Raw genomic sequence first — 16773 nt, 5'->3', positions numbered from 1 at the left:
TTTGATAGTTGTCAACAGTTTAGTCAACAGTTCCAGCTTCTCAATTATGAGACTTAATTTAAAATACAGAACAATTTTGAAAATGATCCTCATTTGCCAGACATAACTCAAAGAGAAAAGAAATATAATAATAAAGAATAGGCCACATTTCTGTGTCCTATTAAGGACACTCAGGTCACGTCCTTGGTTTTGGTTCCTGAGGGGAGTTTACAGTCAGTGACAGAGCTCAGGTCACTGTGACTCAGGTGTAGACAAAAGCCCATATTTTCATAATAAACAGAGATATCAGTGAGAAACTCACTGAGATGATAAACTTTTTTTGTACAGTTGCTCCCAGAGAGCCTTGGTATATGAGTGTCCTCAAGGAATTGAAAAAGTCTGAAAAATAAACTATATTTATGCAAACATAGAACAGAAATAGATTCTGCTGACGGAGCTGAGACAGTTTTCTTTACTGGTTTAATCTTCTTAATCTATTTGTTTTTGTTGATAGATTTTGTGTTATGTCCTCTTTTATATGCAGTCTATGATTATATCGCCCGTTGTCTCAGATGCTAAATGATGTTTCATTATTTTTGCTTATTGTCTTGCAGAGAATTTTACAATGGTTATTTTGAAAGGTGCAATAAAACAAAGTTATTATTATTATTATGTTGTTGTTATTCGTATCATATCTATAATTGTCAGCAAAAGACCACAGATACAGAAATAAAAAATGGTACAGATGAGAAAAGAGTAAAACACCCTCCTCCTCCTCCTCCTCCTCCTCCTTGGATACCTCACCGTGCACACGCATGCACGCACGCACACGCAGATGGGCGTGGCCAAGCGGCGTGCAACAACAGCCTATCATCCGGCGCGCGCAGCGGCGTGTGCGCATGTGTTTGTTGTTGGGATGTTGTAGCGGCGCAGCTCCTCCGCATCAGTGCACGGGTTTGATGTGCGGCTGCACGAAGAACAAGAACAAATAGAGGATTCTCATAATAAAAGCTGCAGATCGGAGAAATCCGACAACACCAGGTGACATCATGAGCAAAGTGCAGGGCGGGATGAAATGCGTGAAATATCTGCTCTTCGTTTTCAACTTCATCTTTTGGGTAAGTCTCCTGCACGGACCGTTTGCATGGAAACAACGGTGATGTTATAAATAGAGACAAATCATCCTGATGGTTAAATGTGCAGCTCATCAGTATTTGCTGTTCCTTGTCAGAGGAGCTGAATTAGGATTTAAATATTCGTTATAAACAGTTTTCATGTGTTTTCATGCGTAAAACCTGTGATTGCTCCAGCTCACAGTGTTTCCTGCTCCAGACTGACACCGTGTCCAGCCCGTCGATGCTGTTATGTTTTTATTTTAACTAACCTGGTTTCATTATTCACTGGAGAACTGGGGAGTGGTGCTGATGGTGTAGCCGTGCAGACTCCCTCCATCCACCTGCTCCATTCACATCACTCTCTCTGACACTGTTCTCAATCCTGAGTTCATTTATCAATCATCAATCATCTTCCATTTCATTTCAACTCTGTTGAAACCTCATCACAGCTCTGGAAACATCCTCCATCTATGAACCGCTCTCAATAATTAATGAGTACATCACATAAGAGCCAGTCAGCCACTGATGATGATCTATGTGGTTTGTAATGTAGCACTGCAGCACATGCACAGCTGTGCACAGAGTCTGTGTCGTGGTTTTACGTTGTGCTGTGACTTTCCTGCAGGTCTGGGAGTGTGATGGCTGCTCTTTTGCAGACTGGGTTGATCTTGTTTTGGGTACACACTGGAAGCTTTTGTTTTGGTTTTATCTGCTCAGATAAGGTTACCTGTGGTTCCACCTGCAGCAGGGGACGCTTCATTTTCCATGTAGCTGTGCACTTGTCTTGTTGGAAGACACATTTGGAGAAACATGGTTCAGAGCAGTAGTTTTTGGAAGGTTTGAACCCGCTCAAACAAAGCTACTCGGCACAGGTTGTCAAGTTGCATCATGTTGCACCAAATCCCACACACTCATATTAATTGACTTAACACGCCTGGTTTTGTTTTAATCCAGATCAACATCAAAATGTAAAGGCTTCTTTCCTGACAAGGACCAAATCCTTCCACCAAGTTTCGTGGGAATTGGTTTTGTTGTGATTGTGTAATCTTGTTCACAAACAAACAAAACAACAAACAAACAAACTGGATAAAAACATAAAAGGTCTGAAAATGTCCTTTCAGCAAATCTTGCAATTCCCACATTAGGATCCACTGATTTAGATTCATAACTGCAAAATACATTTAAGATCCACCTTATTTTGTGAAATCTGCGTTATTATTATAATTATTAAATTACTTGTTACTTATAAGTATTAGTTTAGAGGTACATTTAATTTAACATCTTGTGATGGTTTAAAATTAATATTTTATATTATGTACCCAGCAAATAAAAGATATTATGGGAGATGCAACTATTTTCTTTTCATCACAGATTATGACAATTATTGGTAGTTATATCTGTGATTAATCTTTTAACACCAGAAATGAATTTAAGCTTCCATAAAACAAAGAAAAGCAGCAAATCTTTACAAGTGAGAAACTGGAGCTGAATATTGTTTGGTTATATAGGTTGAAAAAAGACCGAAGTACGTGGTATATTAAATTTCTGTTGATCGACTCACGTGGTGCTCTGTGTGCTCTCTGTAAGACGAAGGCTTGTGTCACCCAAACACACAGCGGCCTCTTTGTTGAGCAGTTTTGGGAGTGAAAGCGGAGCCGTTGTGGTCGGAGCCAATCGGGGGGTGTACAGTACACTACGCTGTCATTTTGGGGTTCGGAGCCAAACAAGCAGCCAATGCCAGTGTGAGTTACATCACCCAGGCTCTGTGAGGCTGGCACAGCCTGTGGCTGAAATGCACCACGGGAGACGGACCAGCGATGCTGACAGAGATGCTGGCGTTCTGATATGATACTTTGATGAGCCATATGTGGGAAAGGAACTGCTGCTACAAAATGTTCTGTTCCTTTTTCAGACATTTTTTTTTCTAGTTGTCTCCTGACAGCAGATTATTTCTGTTCTTGGAGCTGAATGAACAGAGACAAAGACAGGAAAAGGATCACACACTAAACAGATGGATTTGGTTATAGATGTGGTTTTATATTTTTCTTTCTAGTTGATCAGCAAAGCTCATTTCACTGGACTATATGAAAGACAAAAGATATAGAAATATGGATTGTTTTAGTTTATAACCGGTTGTTGAGTAGTTTGGATCTATTTTTTTTAAATGTTGTAAAACAGAGCTTCTGTTTTTTTATTTATTAAAATCTGATCATCCTTAGGCAGTACACACTAACACAAACTTTGACATGCTGTTTCAAAGGGTATTTATTTGAATTTTTGTATAAATACCCCCCCAACAAGATTCCACAGTGTACATGTCGGTTAGATGGAAGTAAAAAACCAGTTGTCCAGCCTGTGATGTGTTTAAACAAGCCTCCAGCTGATATTTTAGTCACTCCTGAGGTGATACATTAGCATTTCTTGTGTGTGTTGTGAATAAACGGAACAGTGAGCATCAGGATCCGCTTCACTGACGAGACAAAGACAAATACACAACCTGTTGAATCTTAATCGACCGAAGATCCAAAGACAAAAACGCGTTGGGCCTCAGTTTTGAACTGTGAAGTGATTTCTGGGCTTCGCACCAAACATGTCACTCAAAGCCTGAAAACAGTCGCCTTGTTTCAAACGGTTTGTGGTTCAGTGAAAGGTCTCTCATCTCTCCTCAGCTGTCGGGGTTGTTGGTGCTGGCTGTGGGACTCTGGCTCAGGTTTGACCCGGAGACAGTGGAGCTCCTGATGGGCGAGGGAGCCCCCGACACCTTCTTTATAGGTACGTGACAATTTCTGCAGATCTCCGATCACACGTCGCATCTACAGATCATAAAGGACAACTCAGATAACTGTGTTCAATCCATTTGGTTTATTTGTTTGTTTGTTTGTTAGTTGATTTGTTAGCAGGAGTACACGAAAACAGCTAAACTGATTTCCACCAAACTTGGTCGAGGGTCAGAGAAGAACCAGGATTGTAGTTTTTAATTTTCTTTTTCTTTATATGAACTAGACAATCGTGTTTAGGATTGTTCGGGGTGGGTGGAGGTTCACGCTCTCCATTCTAGTTTAGTCATTTAGTTTCACATCTGAGGAACAATATCTTTCACATCAATGAACTGTTGGTTTTTCATTCAAGCAATGCTTCACATCTGGAAGGAAGAATTCCCATGAATTATATTGACTACAGATTCAGCTTTGATTTACATAAAAGAATTCTCTTCAAGCCAAAAAGGAGTAAATACATAGAATGTAAATAAAGATGGACGACATGTCTCCCCTTCTTCCCACTGTCCTGACATAAGGCTAAAATACTGGAGAAAAGAACACTGCCATCTTGCACATTTGGATCCAGCGTCTGCGCAATAGTGGCCTTTTAACCCTACGTCAAATAAGTAATTAATCCAAACACCAGTTTTATAAGAAAGATCTAAAATAACAGAAACCTTCTTTGAGAAAAAATGTATTAGTTGTACACTTTGACTTTTTAGTTTGGTCCATGTCCCATCCACCAACAGGGAGGAGGTGCAATGTATGACCTTTACTGCAGTGAGACAGTCGATGGTGTCAACTAACAGTTTGACATCCTGATGTTTAAATGAATCAATATCTGTCTTCTCTACACGAGACCTGCTGACGTCAGGTTTAATGGCGCGTCATGATAAACATAAGAAACGACCTTGTTTCACTGAACGATGATGAACAGCCACGTTCAGTTCAGTGCGTTCAGTTCAGTGCGTTCAGTTCTGTCATCACTTCCTCACATCCTCGGTCATTAGGCCTCTTTAACACGAAAATACTTTTCTGTCTCAACTCGGTTGCTTTGCACTCGTGTGGGAAAACAAACATGTCAAACGAGTATTGAATCACATTAGTGTCAGCGCTCTGGTTTATGGGTTATGTAGAGAATCGCTTGTTTTTACAAACACAGATTGGATTTCCCCTCCTCTGGAATAACACACACACACACAAATGGACTTTAGCTGATTAATGAACAGTTCTGTCTCTTGTGTGAAATATCTCTGAAGCTTCTGACTGAGCTTCCATTAAAACTCACAGTGGATGAGTAAAACATACAGTAGACCAGACAAACAGTCTCAGTAGTGTCCATACAATAGGCTCTCTCTCTCTCTCTCTCTCTCTCTCTCTCTCTCTCTCTCTCTCTCCTCCCTCCCTCTCTCCCTCTGTGTAGGAGCTGATGATTAGAATGAAGCCTATTCTTGTTATTTGTATTTAGACCATGACCTAAAATGGTGACTTCACTTCATCAGCTCTCTGCCGCGCTTTCATGGAACCGGCCGTCTCCCTCAGGACATGAGTAGCAGGTGAAGACAGTTGTTAGAGCGTCACTGTGATAAAAGGGAAAGAAGAGCAGACTGTGCCAGTTTTTTTTTTATCAAGCTAAAATATACCTAAGTTATCAAAGTTATCTATTTATGCAAAGTACAGTATGTGAGATAGTTTCTTTTTCAAGTTGCTTTACATTTCCATGCAAATATCAACTTCTCCGTTAACGTTCCAACTCGTCTCACATTTGATTCCATGTTCACATTCGCTCTACCTGACTGTTATTGACTATGATAACTTAAATATTACAGTTTTTCTTTTAGCCTCTACCTCTGCTCTTCTACACCTCCGGGGCAAATATTGTTCTTTTGACTCCCATCACATTTTTTCTTGCTCAGGTGAACTAACTCCCTGGAGAAGGTTTTAACAGAAGTTCAGGAAGTTAGTTCACTCGGCCAGGAAATCGCTTGAAACATACATTCCCTGTAAAAAAAACACAATTGTTACAGTTTGTGTACTTATTGAACAAATGATTTTATTACGTGCACCTTCAGCGAGGGGACTAAACAGACTGATGCCATAACAAGGGGAAGTGGCAGAGTTCCCATGGGGGGGCTTCACCGTTGTTGCCCCTGTTAGTTTTCACCACTAATTTGCAACATAGAAAGTGAAAGTACAGTTGTCCGTTAGATCAGTGGTTCCACTCAGAGGAAGTGGTAAAAGAGGACATATTAAAGTGATGGAAAACACCGTCAGCAGACACTTTGTATATTTGGTCTCATTATATTTTCCTCTGCTCACCCTCCCTCGCTCCCTTCTGCGTCTTTACCTCCTCTTTTGTTCAACAGCAGCAAAACAACAGCTTGCATTCCCCCCATGTGGATTAATTAAATTGCTGCAGTGGTTGCTGTCTATGTCACTGATTAGGCTCTTACCATGGACGTCGGGGACCGGGCCCCGGTGTCTGGTTACAGTCTGAAGGGCTCAGTCGTGAGGGCTGGGAGCAAAGGGGGGAGCGGACCAGGGGAAGGTGACGACATCCAGGCTCACAGAGGATGGTGGTGGGGGGGTATGGGTGTGTGTGAGCAATCAAACCCATGAAAATTTGATTTGCCTCTTTTTAACTGGACAGATGGCATCTGTGTTACTGCTCTGTCCTGCAGGACCACGAACGCACAAAGTCCACGTAATTGGAAGAAACACTAATGTATGAAATAGCGAAGCGGAAGTCGACTCTCCAGCTCCATTGTCTTTAACTCAGATTGATGGTGGTGCTACACAGACTCTGCCCAGGCCTCTGAGACGTGTGTGGATGGGGTCGTATGTCCAGTCATTAGTAAGCTTGATGGTCACTGCGGGTGCTTCTCGGCGAGCAGCGATCCATCTTGAATTTAGAATTCATCGGGGGTTTGTGCTTATTTATCCCGTAAAGACAAAATAACCGAAAACTACAACTTAAAAGTAGCAATAAGTCGAACATGTGGGTCGTGTTAAGAGTCTCAGGCTTCTTTCATCTCGGTTTAAGGATTTAAAAATATTAAGCTGTGGAGGAGTTGTGTGATAAACAGAGTAAAGATGTAGGAGGGGAATCGGAGGCTTTAGGCTCCTTGAGAAGTTTCTACCTCCAACAAGAGTCTCTTCATGAGCTGTGCTTCAGCAGACAGGAGAAGAGCTGGATCATGCTGCCATCTTCAGTTGAAACTGTGAACTGCAGTCATGTGACTGTACCAACCCACCCTGATGATTAGGTTCTTGTCCTCTCGTCTGTTATGGCTGTGAATTCTCATTCTAGTGACTTTAGATGTCTTTAAATGTCTTTACTGATCTACGATCTACTACTACTATTTGTCTCTTTTCAGCCGTGTACATCCTTCTTGGTGCAGGAGGGTTGATGATGGTCGTTGGGTTCTTCGGATGTTTTGGGGCCGTGCGTGAGTCTCAGTGTCTTCTGGCGTCGGTGAGTTCAAATGCTGCAGTTGTGGAGCTATTCTACAGTGTTTTTGTTTGAGTGTTCCTTTTACTGGCATTTCAAAGATAAACGAAGAATAAATTCTTTGTGGGAACTCTTTATTCTGTCTGTAAGGTTTTAATTATTTCCTAAGTAGCTTTTTAATGTGGTACCAATTACAGGGGAAATAGAGTTTGACTGTAACATTAACAGTTTTATTCATAACTGTTTTCTCATCAGTGAACAGCAGGTGAAACTATCTGAAATCTTACTTACTGTGAAGTCAACTTGAAAAACTTAGATTACCAGGCCTACATGAATAGAAACTGTTTTCAAGGAATTTTCTATTTCATCTATTTATGTTTCCAAGACTAAGATTGAAAATCAATGTCATTTACAACAAGCCTCTGTTGTGTTGTGCAGTTCTTCGCTTGCCTCCTGATAATCTTTGGTGCTGAGATCGCCGCTGGTGTGTTTGGATTCATAAACAAGGAACAGGTACAGACTCAAACGACTTTTCTTCAACCAGATTATAAAACTAGTTCAGAAACACAATCAACTGATTTGTCATTATCATTTGTCATGAACAGATTGTTGAGGAGGTCCAGAAGTTTTACAGCAGCTCCATTACTGACACCACCAACGTGAACGGCACGGCCATCGCACTGATTTACCACAAAACTGTGAGTTAGACTTTGATTGTGTTCATCAACGTCCTTCCTATCGTTGCTACTCCTGTGACCGTTTTGTTTTAATTTCCAGTTAAACTGCTGCGGAGGTTCCATGTCAGAAGTGTCTAATGACCTCTGTGCAGATGCTCCAAGTGACACCCTGGTAAAGCTTTCTGGCTGCTATTACACCTTATATCCACAAGGTGGCAGGACAATGCTGCTTTAAGATTGGCTTTAACATGATGTTTTATGGTGCTGGCATCCGCAGGTTAGCTGTCTGTATCTGTGATGCTTTATTTGTTGCTTTCAGGACTGTCTGTCTGCAATCACAGACTTCTTCAATGACAAGCTGCACATCATCGGATACATCGGCATCGGTGTCGCAGGTGTAATGGTGAGAATTTACAAAATCAAGAGCAGTGGTTTTCAAACTAGGGGTGGGGACCCCAGGGGGGTCACAAGACACTGAGAGAGAGGGGTCAAAAATAATACAAACTAGTAGATGTTCCATGTTGCTTAATACTTTTAATTAATTGTTTTTTCCTAGAAATGCTGTTTTAATACTTAATAAAAAAAAAGTCTCTTAACATCTTTTCCAGTCTTCATATTTTCTGATTTTTGGTTTATTTTGTTCTGTTCTTTTTATAAAACCTTGAACTGCATTTAATGAAATGAAATTAAACATGTGTTATAATTATGATTTTTCTTTGCAATTCAAATGTCTTTATGGTCATCGTAAACTAGTTTGTGATACTTTACTTTAAATCCCATAAACCCTTTAACAATTTCCCCCAAACTTTGTGTGCTTTCAGATCTTAGGGATGATCTTCAGCATGGTTCTGTGTTGTGCCATCAGGAACAGCAGGGAGGTTATATAGATGGTGAGTTACCTCCTCGACCCCCCCCCCACCGGCCAGACTCACACATAAGAGGCGAAAACACCAAAGTCACATTTCAATGTCATTTCTCATCTCATAGTCCGTCCTGATGTGGTCGGGAGGTTTACTGTATATTCACAAATTCAAGTCCAGCACATCCCAGCTGTCCCAGATCTTCCCGTTCAACACCACACACGCTGGATCGACACCTTCACACCTTCGTCTCCTCCTCAGCTACACCGGCACTGAGATTTTTTTTTACTTCCCTTTTTCTCTTCCGTAACACACTGCTTTTGACACGACTCTGTGACATTCCCTTGTTACTACACTGTTGCTGCACCACAGCCACAGCGCAGCACACAAAGCCGACTCTGACAGGAATGTTGTGTATTTGCTGTAAATATGGACACCAGTTCTGTGCACCTGCTGTTAACATTATTTTTTCTGTGCCCTTTGTATGTTTTTATGCCATTTAAAGGCCTTTAATGCCAGTCATATGTTTGTGTGCTTAAATGTTTGGAGGACGAGTCGTCCTTTGCTGATCCAATTTCCATCATGTGCCTATTGTCTCACACACACACACACACACACACAAGCCTCCAGTGACTGTACTATTTGCCTGTTCCATGTGATCTGCGAACATAACAACTTGTGCTTGCTCTGTGCCACTGATCTGTTGCTACTTTAAAGCACAATAGTGGAAGTGTAGAGTTGATATTTCAATATTTATTTTTCAATTTGATGATAAACTGACTGTAAATGTCCAAATTCCCGTGTAAGGTCATGATTAACGCCTCATCCTGTGTGAACTGTAACAGTGAGCTAGTTTGCATTCTGTGTGTGAATTCTTGTGGATCTTGTTGGTGTGCCAATAAGATGTGAACTGTAGAGTAATGTAGTTGAAGTCGTACTGTTTAACACAATAAAACAACACCTGGGTGCTTTTATTCTCGTGTGGGTTTTCTGTTTTCCTGCTCACATGCAGCAGATCAGCGCCCGTCTATCATGCAAATGTTGTGGTTTGTTCAAGTTCATGAACGTGTGAGCTGGTGCACACTAAATGGCAGCCACATGCAACGGCAGCACAATGTGACACCAGTCACGTAGTGCCAACAATAGCAGGAAGGTAAATGCATAATGTGACACTTACATATGAACCATGAGGTCAGAAAGAGCCCAGGAACTCTGGATTCTTTATGATAATGTTGCATTGGTTTAGTTGATCTTGAAAAGTATTTTCAAAATCAAGTATGAACCTGTCAAGGTCAAATATAAGAGAGTTCTTCAGTATCACATAATTCTCCAAGATAATGATCAATTTATATATTCATTACTTAACAGAAGAAAAATACTGACTGGTGATGTTACTGTTTATTTTCCAGCCTGTTATAGAAGCTGCAGCATCATTATCTCACCTTCTGAGACAAATTGCTTTAAAATGAACGATGAGCAAAAAACAAGGAAAATGAGCAAAGGAAATTGATTAAAATGGAATTATAGCGAATAAATAGGAAGTCAGTTTTGAGGATTTACAAAGTGTCTGACAAAGTAAACATTTGTCGCATTTGTGGATATTAATTATGATTTTATTTATAGTTGTTGAATCAAGAAAACATGCAGCTTTAGTTATTGAGTCAATGATTCATGAACAAACAATGAGTGGATTGCAGGTTTTAATGCAATATATTTATATATATATATATACACACACAATGTACAGAAGCCATCAAACACAAAGGTAACAGTCATTTGTCACATGATCACAGTAACATTAGTAATAATGCTGTTTTTTGGCCAAGAGCACAATTTCTTCAGAGAGAAATGCCGACTTTCACTGTTAAGGCATAAAACACAGTAACCAGTGATTGAGATGGTAGGTCTGGATATGCAAGTCCCTAAACTGAGGGTATGTGAACAAACACACACTTATACAATATAATGTGCATGGATGCATCAAGATTCTGCAGATATTAAGATACAAAGACTGTTGTTTACAAACTACGAAACAACAGAAGCGCTAACGTCAAGTATTAAGCAGGACACTACTCATGGTTTGACAAACCGTCTGGTCCCACGTCACAAGGAAGGTTCACGATCAGTCCAAATGTATATCACAGAATTGCTGTATAGTGAAGTAAAAAAAAAATTAAAAGATCCCTTTAAATGAAATGTATGTAAATAGGTTCCATTGTTTCCTCATTTGAAGCCTTCTGTTCCAAAGTGAAACATGAGACAACAATGGAAAAGGAAGAAAGACGCACAAACAGAAAATAATGCAAGCTACTGCATTCAGCAACTCTGAATAAATCTCTAGCTCACGTACAAGAACCAATACGAAATGTGACAACATGAAACACGTCGGTCTCTTTGATGGAGTGAGCACCACGCCCTCACAGAGGGAAACACAATAGGACAGTCTCGGGACAAACACAGAACACTGCGACTCTGAGTCCCTCAACTCAGTAAGGCTAACAGCTCGAGCTAACGGTGGCCACAGCCCCACTGAACACGAGTGAAAAGTGTTTGAAGTGCAACACAGCTGTCAGCGCACACAAAAGATGAAATGTGTCTTTACACCTTGAAGCCTTTTTGAACTTGTCAAACAAGCCGTGTGTCATTATTTTCTCTTTTGCTTTAAACGGTTGGTATGCAGCTGCCTGTTGTTACATCATTTATGCCCAGAAGGTCGTATGCATAGACAGTGAACTGATGTGGTTTCACGCCTACAGGAGGCCCAGGGGCGAGTTGTCCAGGATGTATTCTCCAACGCCAAGAAAGTACATAACTTGTGCAATTCCAAAGAGAGGAGCGATGACCAGAGCCCGACAGCCGGCTCCTTTCAGGAATGCAGATGGTCCCTCCTTCCTCATGATTTTACTGCAAAGACAGAGCAGTGGGTCAACTTACACACAAGCACGAGACAAAAACGAGGGGTAGCTGTGCAACGATTAGTGACTCAGCTGTCTTACCTCACACAGTCCACAACACCATTGTATGTCTCCTCACTGGACCCTTTGTTCAGTGACTGCAACCTGGTCTTCACCACTGCCAGAGAGAAGATAAAACATTAGATAACATTCCAGAGCTTTGCTTATCGATAGATTGATTACAATTTTTCTCAAATCTCACCATCACAGGGGTTAACAGCCACGGCAGCAGTGGAACCTGCTGCACAGCCTGAAAGGAAAGCCCAGTAGAAGGGTGACGACTCCTCTGGGGAGGGTTTGCCCAGGCGATTCAGGTTTGCAAACAATGGGAAGTAGACAATGGAGAAGGGAACATCCCTGAAAGAAGTATAACAAAAGGCAGTTTAAGAATGGAACCCTTAAACAAAGTAACTGGTACAACAAGATCACATGTTCTTCCTTGTCTTTACCTCATCAGTGTTGCCCCCAGTCCCTTGTAGAGCCCCTGGATGCCCTGAGTTTGAAGCAGCTCCTTTGCAATCTGAGTGGCGGACACAGCTCGTGGTGCCGAGGTCACCGTGCCAGAGTTGTAGCAGCGGGTGAGCACTGTGTTAGTGGCCACGAGCTTTGTGGGAGACATCATGACTGGTTTTTGCTGCTGAGCCACTGAAAAAGAATAAATATAAAATAAATTTATTCATATAGTGACGAGGGGTTAACATCTAAAATACCATTCAATTCGAAACTTACAGAGTCTGCCTGCATCCTGCAGCTGTATCTTCAGCATCTCCATGGGTGTGGTGACAATGACCTGGCACATTCCTGCACCACAGCCTGCCAGCATCTCTTTAAACAAAGTCAGCCCCTTTCTGTTCACAGATAAGAGAAATGATGAGTCACACAGTGATGGGACATTTTTAAATGAACAATCTATTTAAGAGAATTTTACTCACCCATCCTTAGAAAGATGGTGGCGAAACAAGTCATTAGCAGCCAGCTTGATGGCCTTCTCCGGGGTGACCAGTGTCAAGTTTACTGCTGCGCCTGAGAAAAAAAAATTACACTTAGCACTGGAGCCACAATCGTGCTTTTATTTAGCACCAAAACAAAAAAACATTCCCTGCCACACCCATCATAACAATTAATTCATTTCACAGCTAATCTATAAACAAGACAAATGAACAATTTACAGTAGCTTCAGTAATAACTATAGAACAGGAATGATTCAAGAGAAATCACATACAAAAATGAGTTACAGGAGGAAAATGAGAAACAGGCAAAACACAAGACAGGAGAAGAAATGAGGAGGTTGGTGAATAGCAGAGGAAGATGCAACATCAAATTAATTAAGAAGAGTGAGTCGGTTTATGTACAGTGCTCACTGTTTGTAGAGAAGAATATACAAGTCTATAGACATTCTACAAGTCAGTAAAGTGGTTAATGAAAACAACAGAAATGCAGAGATGATTGTGAAAGGACAGAGAACTCCAGGCTATGTAATGTGTACACATTTAAAAATAGATCTGTGGGACTCAAACAAACATGACATTAATATACGCCACAGAATTAGGAAGATCAACAAAGTCTTAAAATGGACACAGTCGATAGTCTGGAGGATTCATGACAAACAGGACAGTGAAGAAACAGCCAGGAGGTTATTGACAGAAGTTGTCGGAACACAAAACAAATAGATGGCAAAACAAAAACTTGTGCCTATAGTTTTAAATAGAGCAATATTGTAAGAACCATTTAATGATTTGCCTCCAGCGTGGCTGCGCCTTAATCGGCTAGCCTTCAATAGCCCAGGGGACCCACGTCTGCAATATGAAAAACACAGATGCAAACAAACAGCATTCCTCACACAGGCAGAGACCCAGACTAAAAGGTCTCAATTTTCCTCATAAGAACTATGTCCACATTTTCTTGTTCTACATCGAAAGTCAGTGAACTGATCATTGAAAAAACAGGACATGTGATTTCCTACTGACTGCATGTAAAAAACACTAGAGTCTACAAAACCACTTTGCAAGAGAACAGCTTTGGGTACTTTTCTTTTTACAACTAATTCAAAATCATAATTAGAGCCTGACTGACATCATTTGGCTGATATGAACCTTGTAGAGCTTAAAGGTCCAGTGTGTAAGATTTAGGTGAAAAGGAACAATTGTCAAAAATTTAATGTAGAATAATCCTCATGATGTTTTCACTAGTTCGTTTCATCTAAATTGTATGAAATGTAGTTTTCTCTACCCCAGAAAAGGACTTTTATATTTAAATACTTTGTATTTACATAGAGGGGGTCCTCTCTACAGAGGCCACCATGTTTTTTTTTCAGACTGGACAAACTAAACACCTTTTGAGATTTTTATGACAACTTAAGCTGGCACAGGTTCAGAGAGGGTGATGTGAGGGGTATTCAGCTGCAACATGAAATATCAATACTAGATATCACAAAATTCTACACACTGTACCTTTAGTTCAAAATGATTGTATTCTCATTATTGTTTGTTATTTATAATAAAGTTGGTGGTTAAATTGTAAAATTATGTTACTTTGTTATAAGGGTTTTAAACATCTTAGGAATCATTGTCACTTTTTGAATATCAACATCTGATAGATTTATTTTTACTTACTAACATCGGGCCACAAAAATCCGTCAGTCAGGCTCTACTCATAACCACACAGTATGTTATGTAAATGTAAAGTATCCCATGCACTCAACAAAAACTGTATCTGAAGTGCATATGTCAAAGTTAAACCTGCACTAGAAATAATCCTCTTCTACGTGTTCTGACCTCGTGGTTCTTAATATTCAGACGTGCATCACTCTTACCTCTGTACATGCCAAAGTAGCCTTCTGATTTAACTGTTTTCACAAGGCAGTCCATCCTATAAAACAAGAAAACATGGGAATTACTATTAGTATGGACCATTTAATAAAGCAGCTGATTAAGAGGAGAACATCAAATGATTATTATGAATGAATTCAAAGCAAATATTTGTTTTTAACAAGCCTCAGGGTAAAGATCAGTGGAAAAGATCCCGAGGAAACGGAGATGCTGAGAGATGGAGCAGTAAATTTCCACTCTCCAAAGGGAAATGGATGATGTCATTGGAAAGGAATGTAAGGGATGAACCATCACCATCCAGTGAGTTTGGTAACTATATACATTCACTCTGTTGCCATGTATGTGGGTTTAGGGATCAGCGAGAACACTACATGGATGAAGCAGGTATGACAAGAGCGGTGATGCATGCTGTTAGTCATGAACGACAAGTGACTAAAAATACTCACATGCTCTTGTAGACCTGCTGACCGTGCCTCTGGTTCTGTAACCTGGTCTTTGCCAAGTCGATAGGGAAGACACATGTGACCCCAACGATGCCAGCAATACCTCCATTAATGAGCTTGGCTGGAAGGCTGAAAGGAGACAACAGAAAAAGATCCCCAGCGAGTTAATGGAGTAATTAACTGTAAGACTGTGGACATTTAAATGAGGGTCAGGGACTGAAATCAAAATGTATTCATTAACTATTAGGCGTGGCTGACATGGTCAAAAATAACCAGAATTATCAGTGTGAGTGTGACGTGGAGCAAATACTCCTCACTGAGCTTGCACTATACATAAGAAGTATATTTTTGTGATCAATTATTTTTTGACAAAATTGTAGATGACGATTACTGATGAAATATGTGTACGCTAATTACTTATATTGTTTTATTTCCCAGCTGTTTAAAAAGATAAATAAAAGTACCAATAACAAAAAAAGTTTATATGTAATGAAATGTGCTATATATATATATAGCACTTGTAGATTAAATCTACATTCACATTGCAAATTGTTTTCTTTTTAAATCCAAAGTCAATTCAATGTATTTGGGTTTGGGTCATCAGCACCGATTATCGTGAAAATCCTTTTAGTTAGTGAAAATATTTTAGTTGTCGCCTTCACCTCATGATGTTATGTTGCTGAGTAGGAAATTAACTTCACAGATGAAGGATGGAGGATCTAAAGCTAAATTTCCGACGACATGAAAACAAAAACTCACCTGAGGTGTTGCTGAGACATGACGACCTTGAGATTGTTGACGATGAAGCGAAGATGCAGAAACTGAGAGATGCGGATTCAAGTGAGTTCCAGTGAAGCCGATGAGCAGAGTTCTGGTCAGAGAGATAAGGACACAAGTCTGTGATCTCAGGATGAAAGGAGAGGTTTTCAGTTTAAATACACTTAGATCCCTCCCACTAAGCTGCCTCACTGTCACGTGACCACGACTCATGAGCTGGACAGCGCGTGGGCGTGTCGTACTTCACAATACCGGAACACCTTACATGGGCATGCAGCGCCTTCAATACATTTACGAAAGAGTCCCTGTAGCTGCATGTGCACGTAACGAAAGTGAATCTGTACGTAACAATGCAAATCAGTGAGTTAAACACGCACCGGGTTCATTTTGATTTAAAGGATGATTTCACTTGTTGCAGGAAAAAGCTTTTTAACACCATTAAACTTAATATTCTCCCTCAGAACAATTCATTCGTTTTATCTGGAGTCACGCCAAAAAAAAAAAAATCTACGCAAACACACTTCCCTGCACACAAACAGTGGTTTTAAATCAAGTGTTGTTGAAATCAAATGTTCTTCCGCGTTTTTTCAGAAGTTTGAAGTTAGCACATATAACGGCTGATAGCGGTTAGCAGGCCGTTAGCTAGCTAGCTAGCACACACACACACACACCCAGAACAATACCGCTGCTAAAAGAGAACAAGCGAGCTACCGTAGAAAACTTCGCGGGGCAAAGAGAACAAGCTGCTCTCGTTGTGGCTCCAGAGCTCACACTCACCGGGAGGATTCGCTGATAGTTGGAGGGTCTCCTGAGACGGTGGTCCGGGTCCAGAGGTTTGAATGAGAACTGAGATCAGGACGGAAATTTCCACTGCGCTTTATGAGGGCGGAGGAGGCGGGGCTCGCGCGCACACACACACCCTGTCTACGA

General features: G+C 40.7%; 2 protein-coding genes across 3 annotated transcripts; one reads left to right on the top strand and one right to left on the bottom strand.

Annotated features, from left to right (window-relative positions):
• The first annotated feature begins 793 nt into the window (after positions 1-793).
• On the top strand, positions 794-9815 carry tspan2a (tetraspanin 2a). Its single transcript, XM_069532890.1, has 9 exons — positions 794-1097; positions 3764-3866; positions 7231-7328; positions 7743-7817; positions 7910-8002; positions 8082-8153; positions 8301-8384; positions 8803-8871; positions 8969-9815. Exons 1-8 carry the CDS (start codon positions 1029-1031, stop codon positions 8866-8868), a joined length of 660 nt encoding a protein of 219 aa, XP_069388991.1. The 5' UTR covers positions 794-1028; the 3' UTR covers positions 8869-8871; positions 8969-9815.
• Positions 9816-10524: 709 nt separating this feature from the next.
• Positions 10525-16773, bottom strand: slc25a55a (solute carrier family 25 member 55a). 2 transcript variants are annotated; one of them, XM_069532879.1, is made up of 11 exons: positions 16621-16710; positions 15826-15937; positions 15070-15195; positions 14608-14663; positions 13521-13591; positions 12728-12818; positions 12525-12643; positions 12245-12440; positions 11998-12152; positions 11838-11913; positions 10525-11745 (listed from the first exon to the last, which is right to left on the bottom strand). In XM_069532879.1, the coding sequence occupies exons 7-11, from the start codon at positions 12616-12618 to the stop codon at positions 11592-11594; spliced, it is 675 nt and encodes a 224-aa protein (XP_069388980.1). In that variant the 5' UTR covers positions 12619-12643; positions 12728-12818; positions 13521-13591; positions 14608-14663; positions 15070-15195; positions 15826-15937; positions 16621-16710; the 3' UTR covers positions 10525-11591. The 2 variants fall into 2 exon arrangements, with proteins under 2 accessions (XP_069388980.1, XP_019952436.1); XM_020096877.2 differs by lacking the exon at positions 13521-13591 and having other exon boundaries at positions 16621-16773.

The sequence above is a fragment of the Paralichthys olivaceus genome, chromosome 2, assembly GCF_024713975.1.
Source record: "Paralichthys olivaceus isolate ysfri-2021 chromosome 2, ASM2471397v2, whole genome shotgun sequence".
Classification (NCBI taxonomy): Eukaryota; Metazoa; Chordata; class Actinopteri; order Pleuronectiformes; family Paralichthyidae; genus Paralichthys; species Paralichthys olivaceus.
Note: the sequence above shows the minus strand (reverse complement) of the source record. Positions and strands in the feature narration are given on the sequence as shown.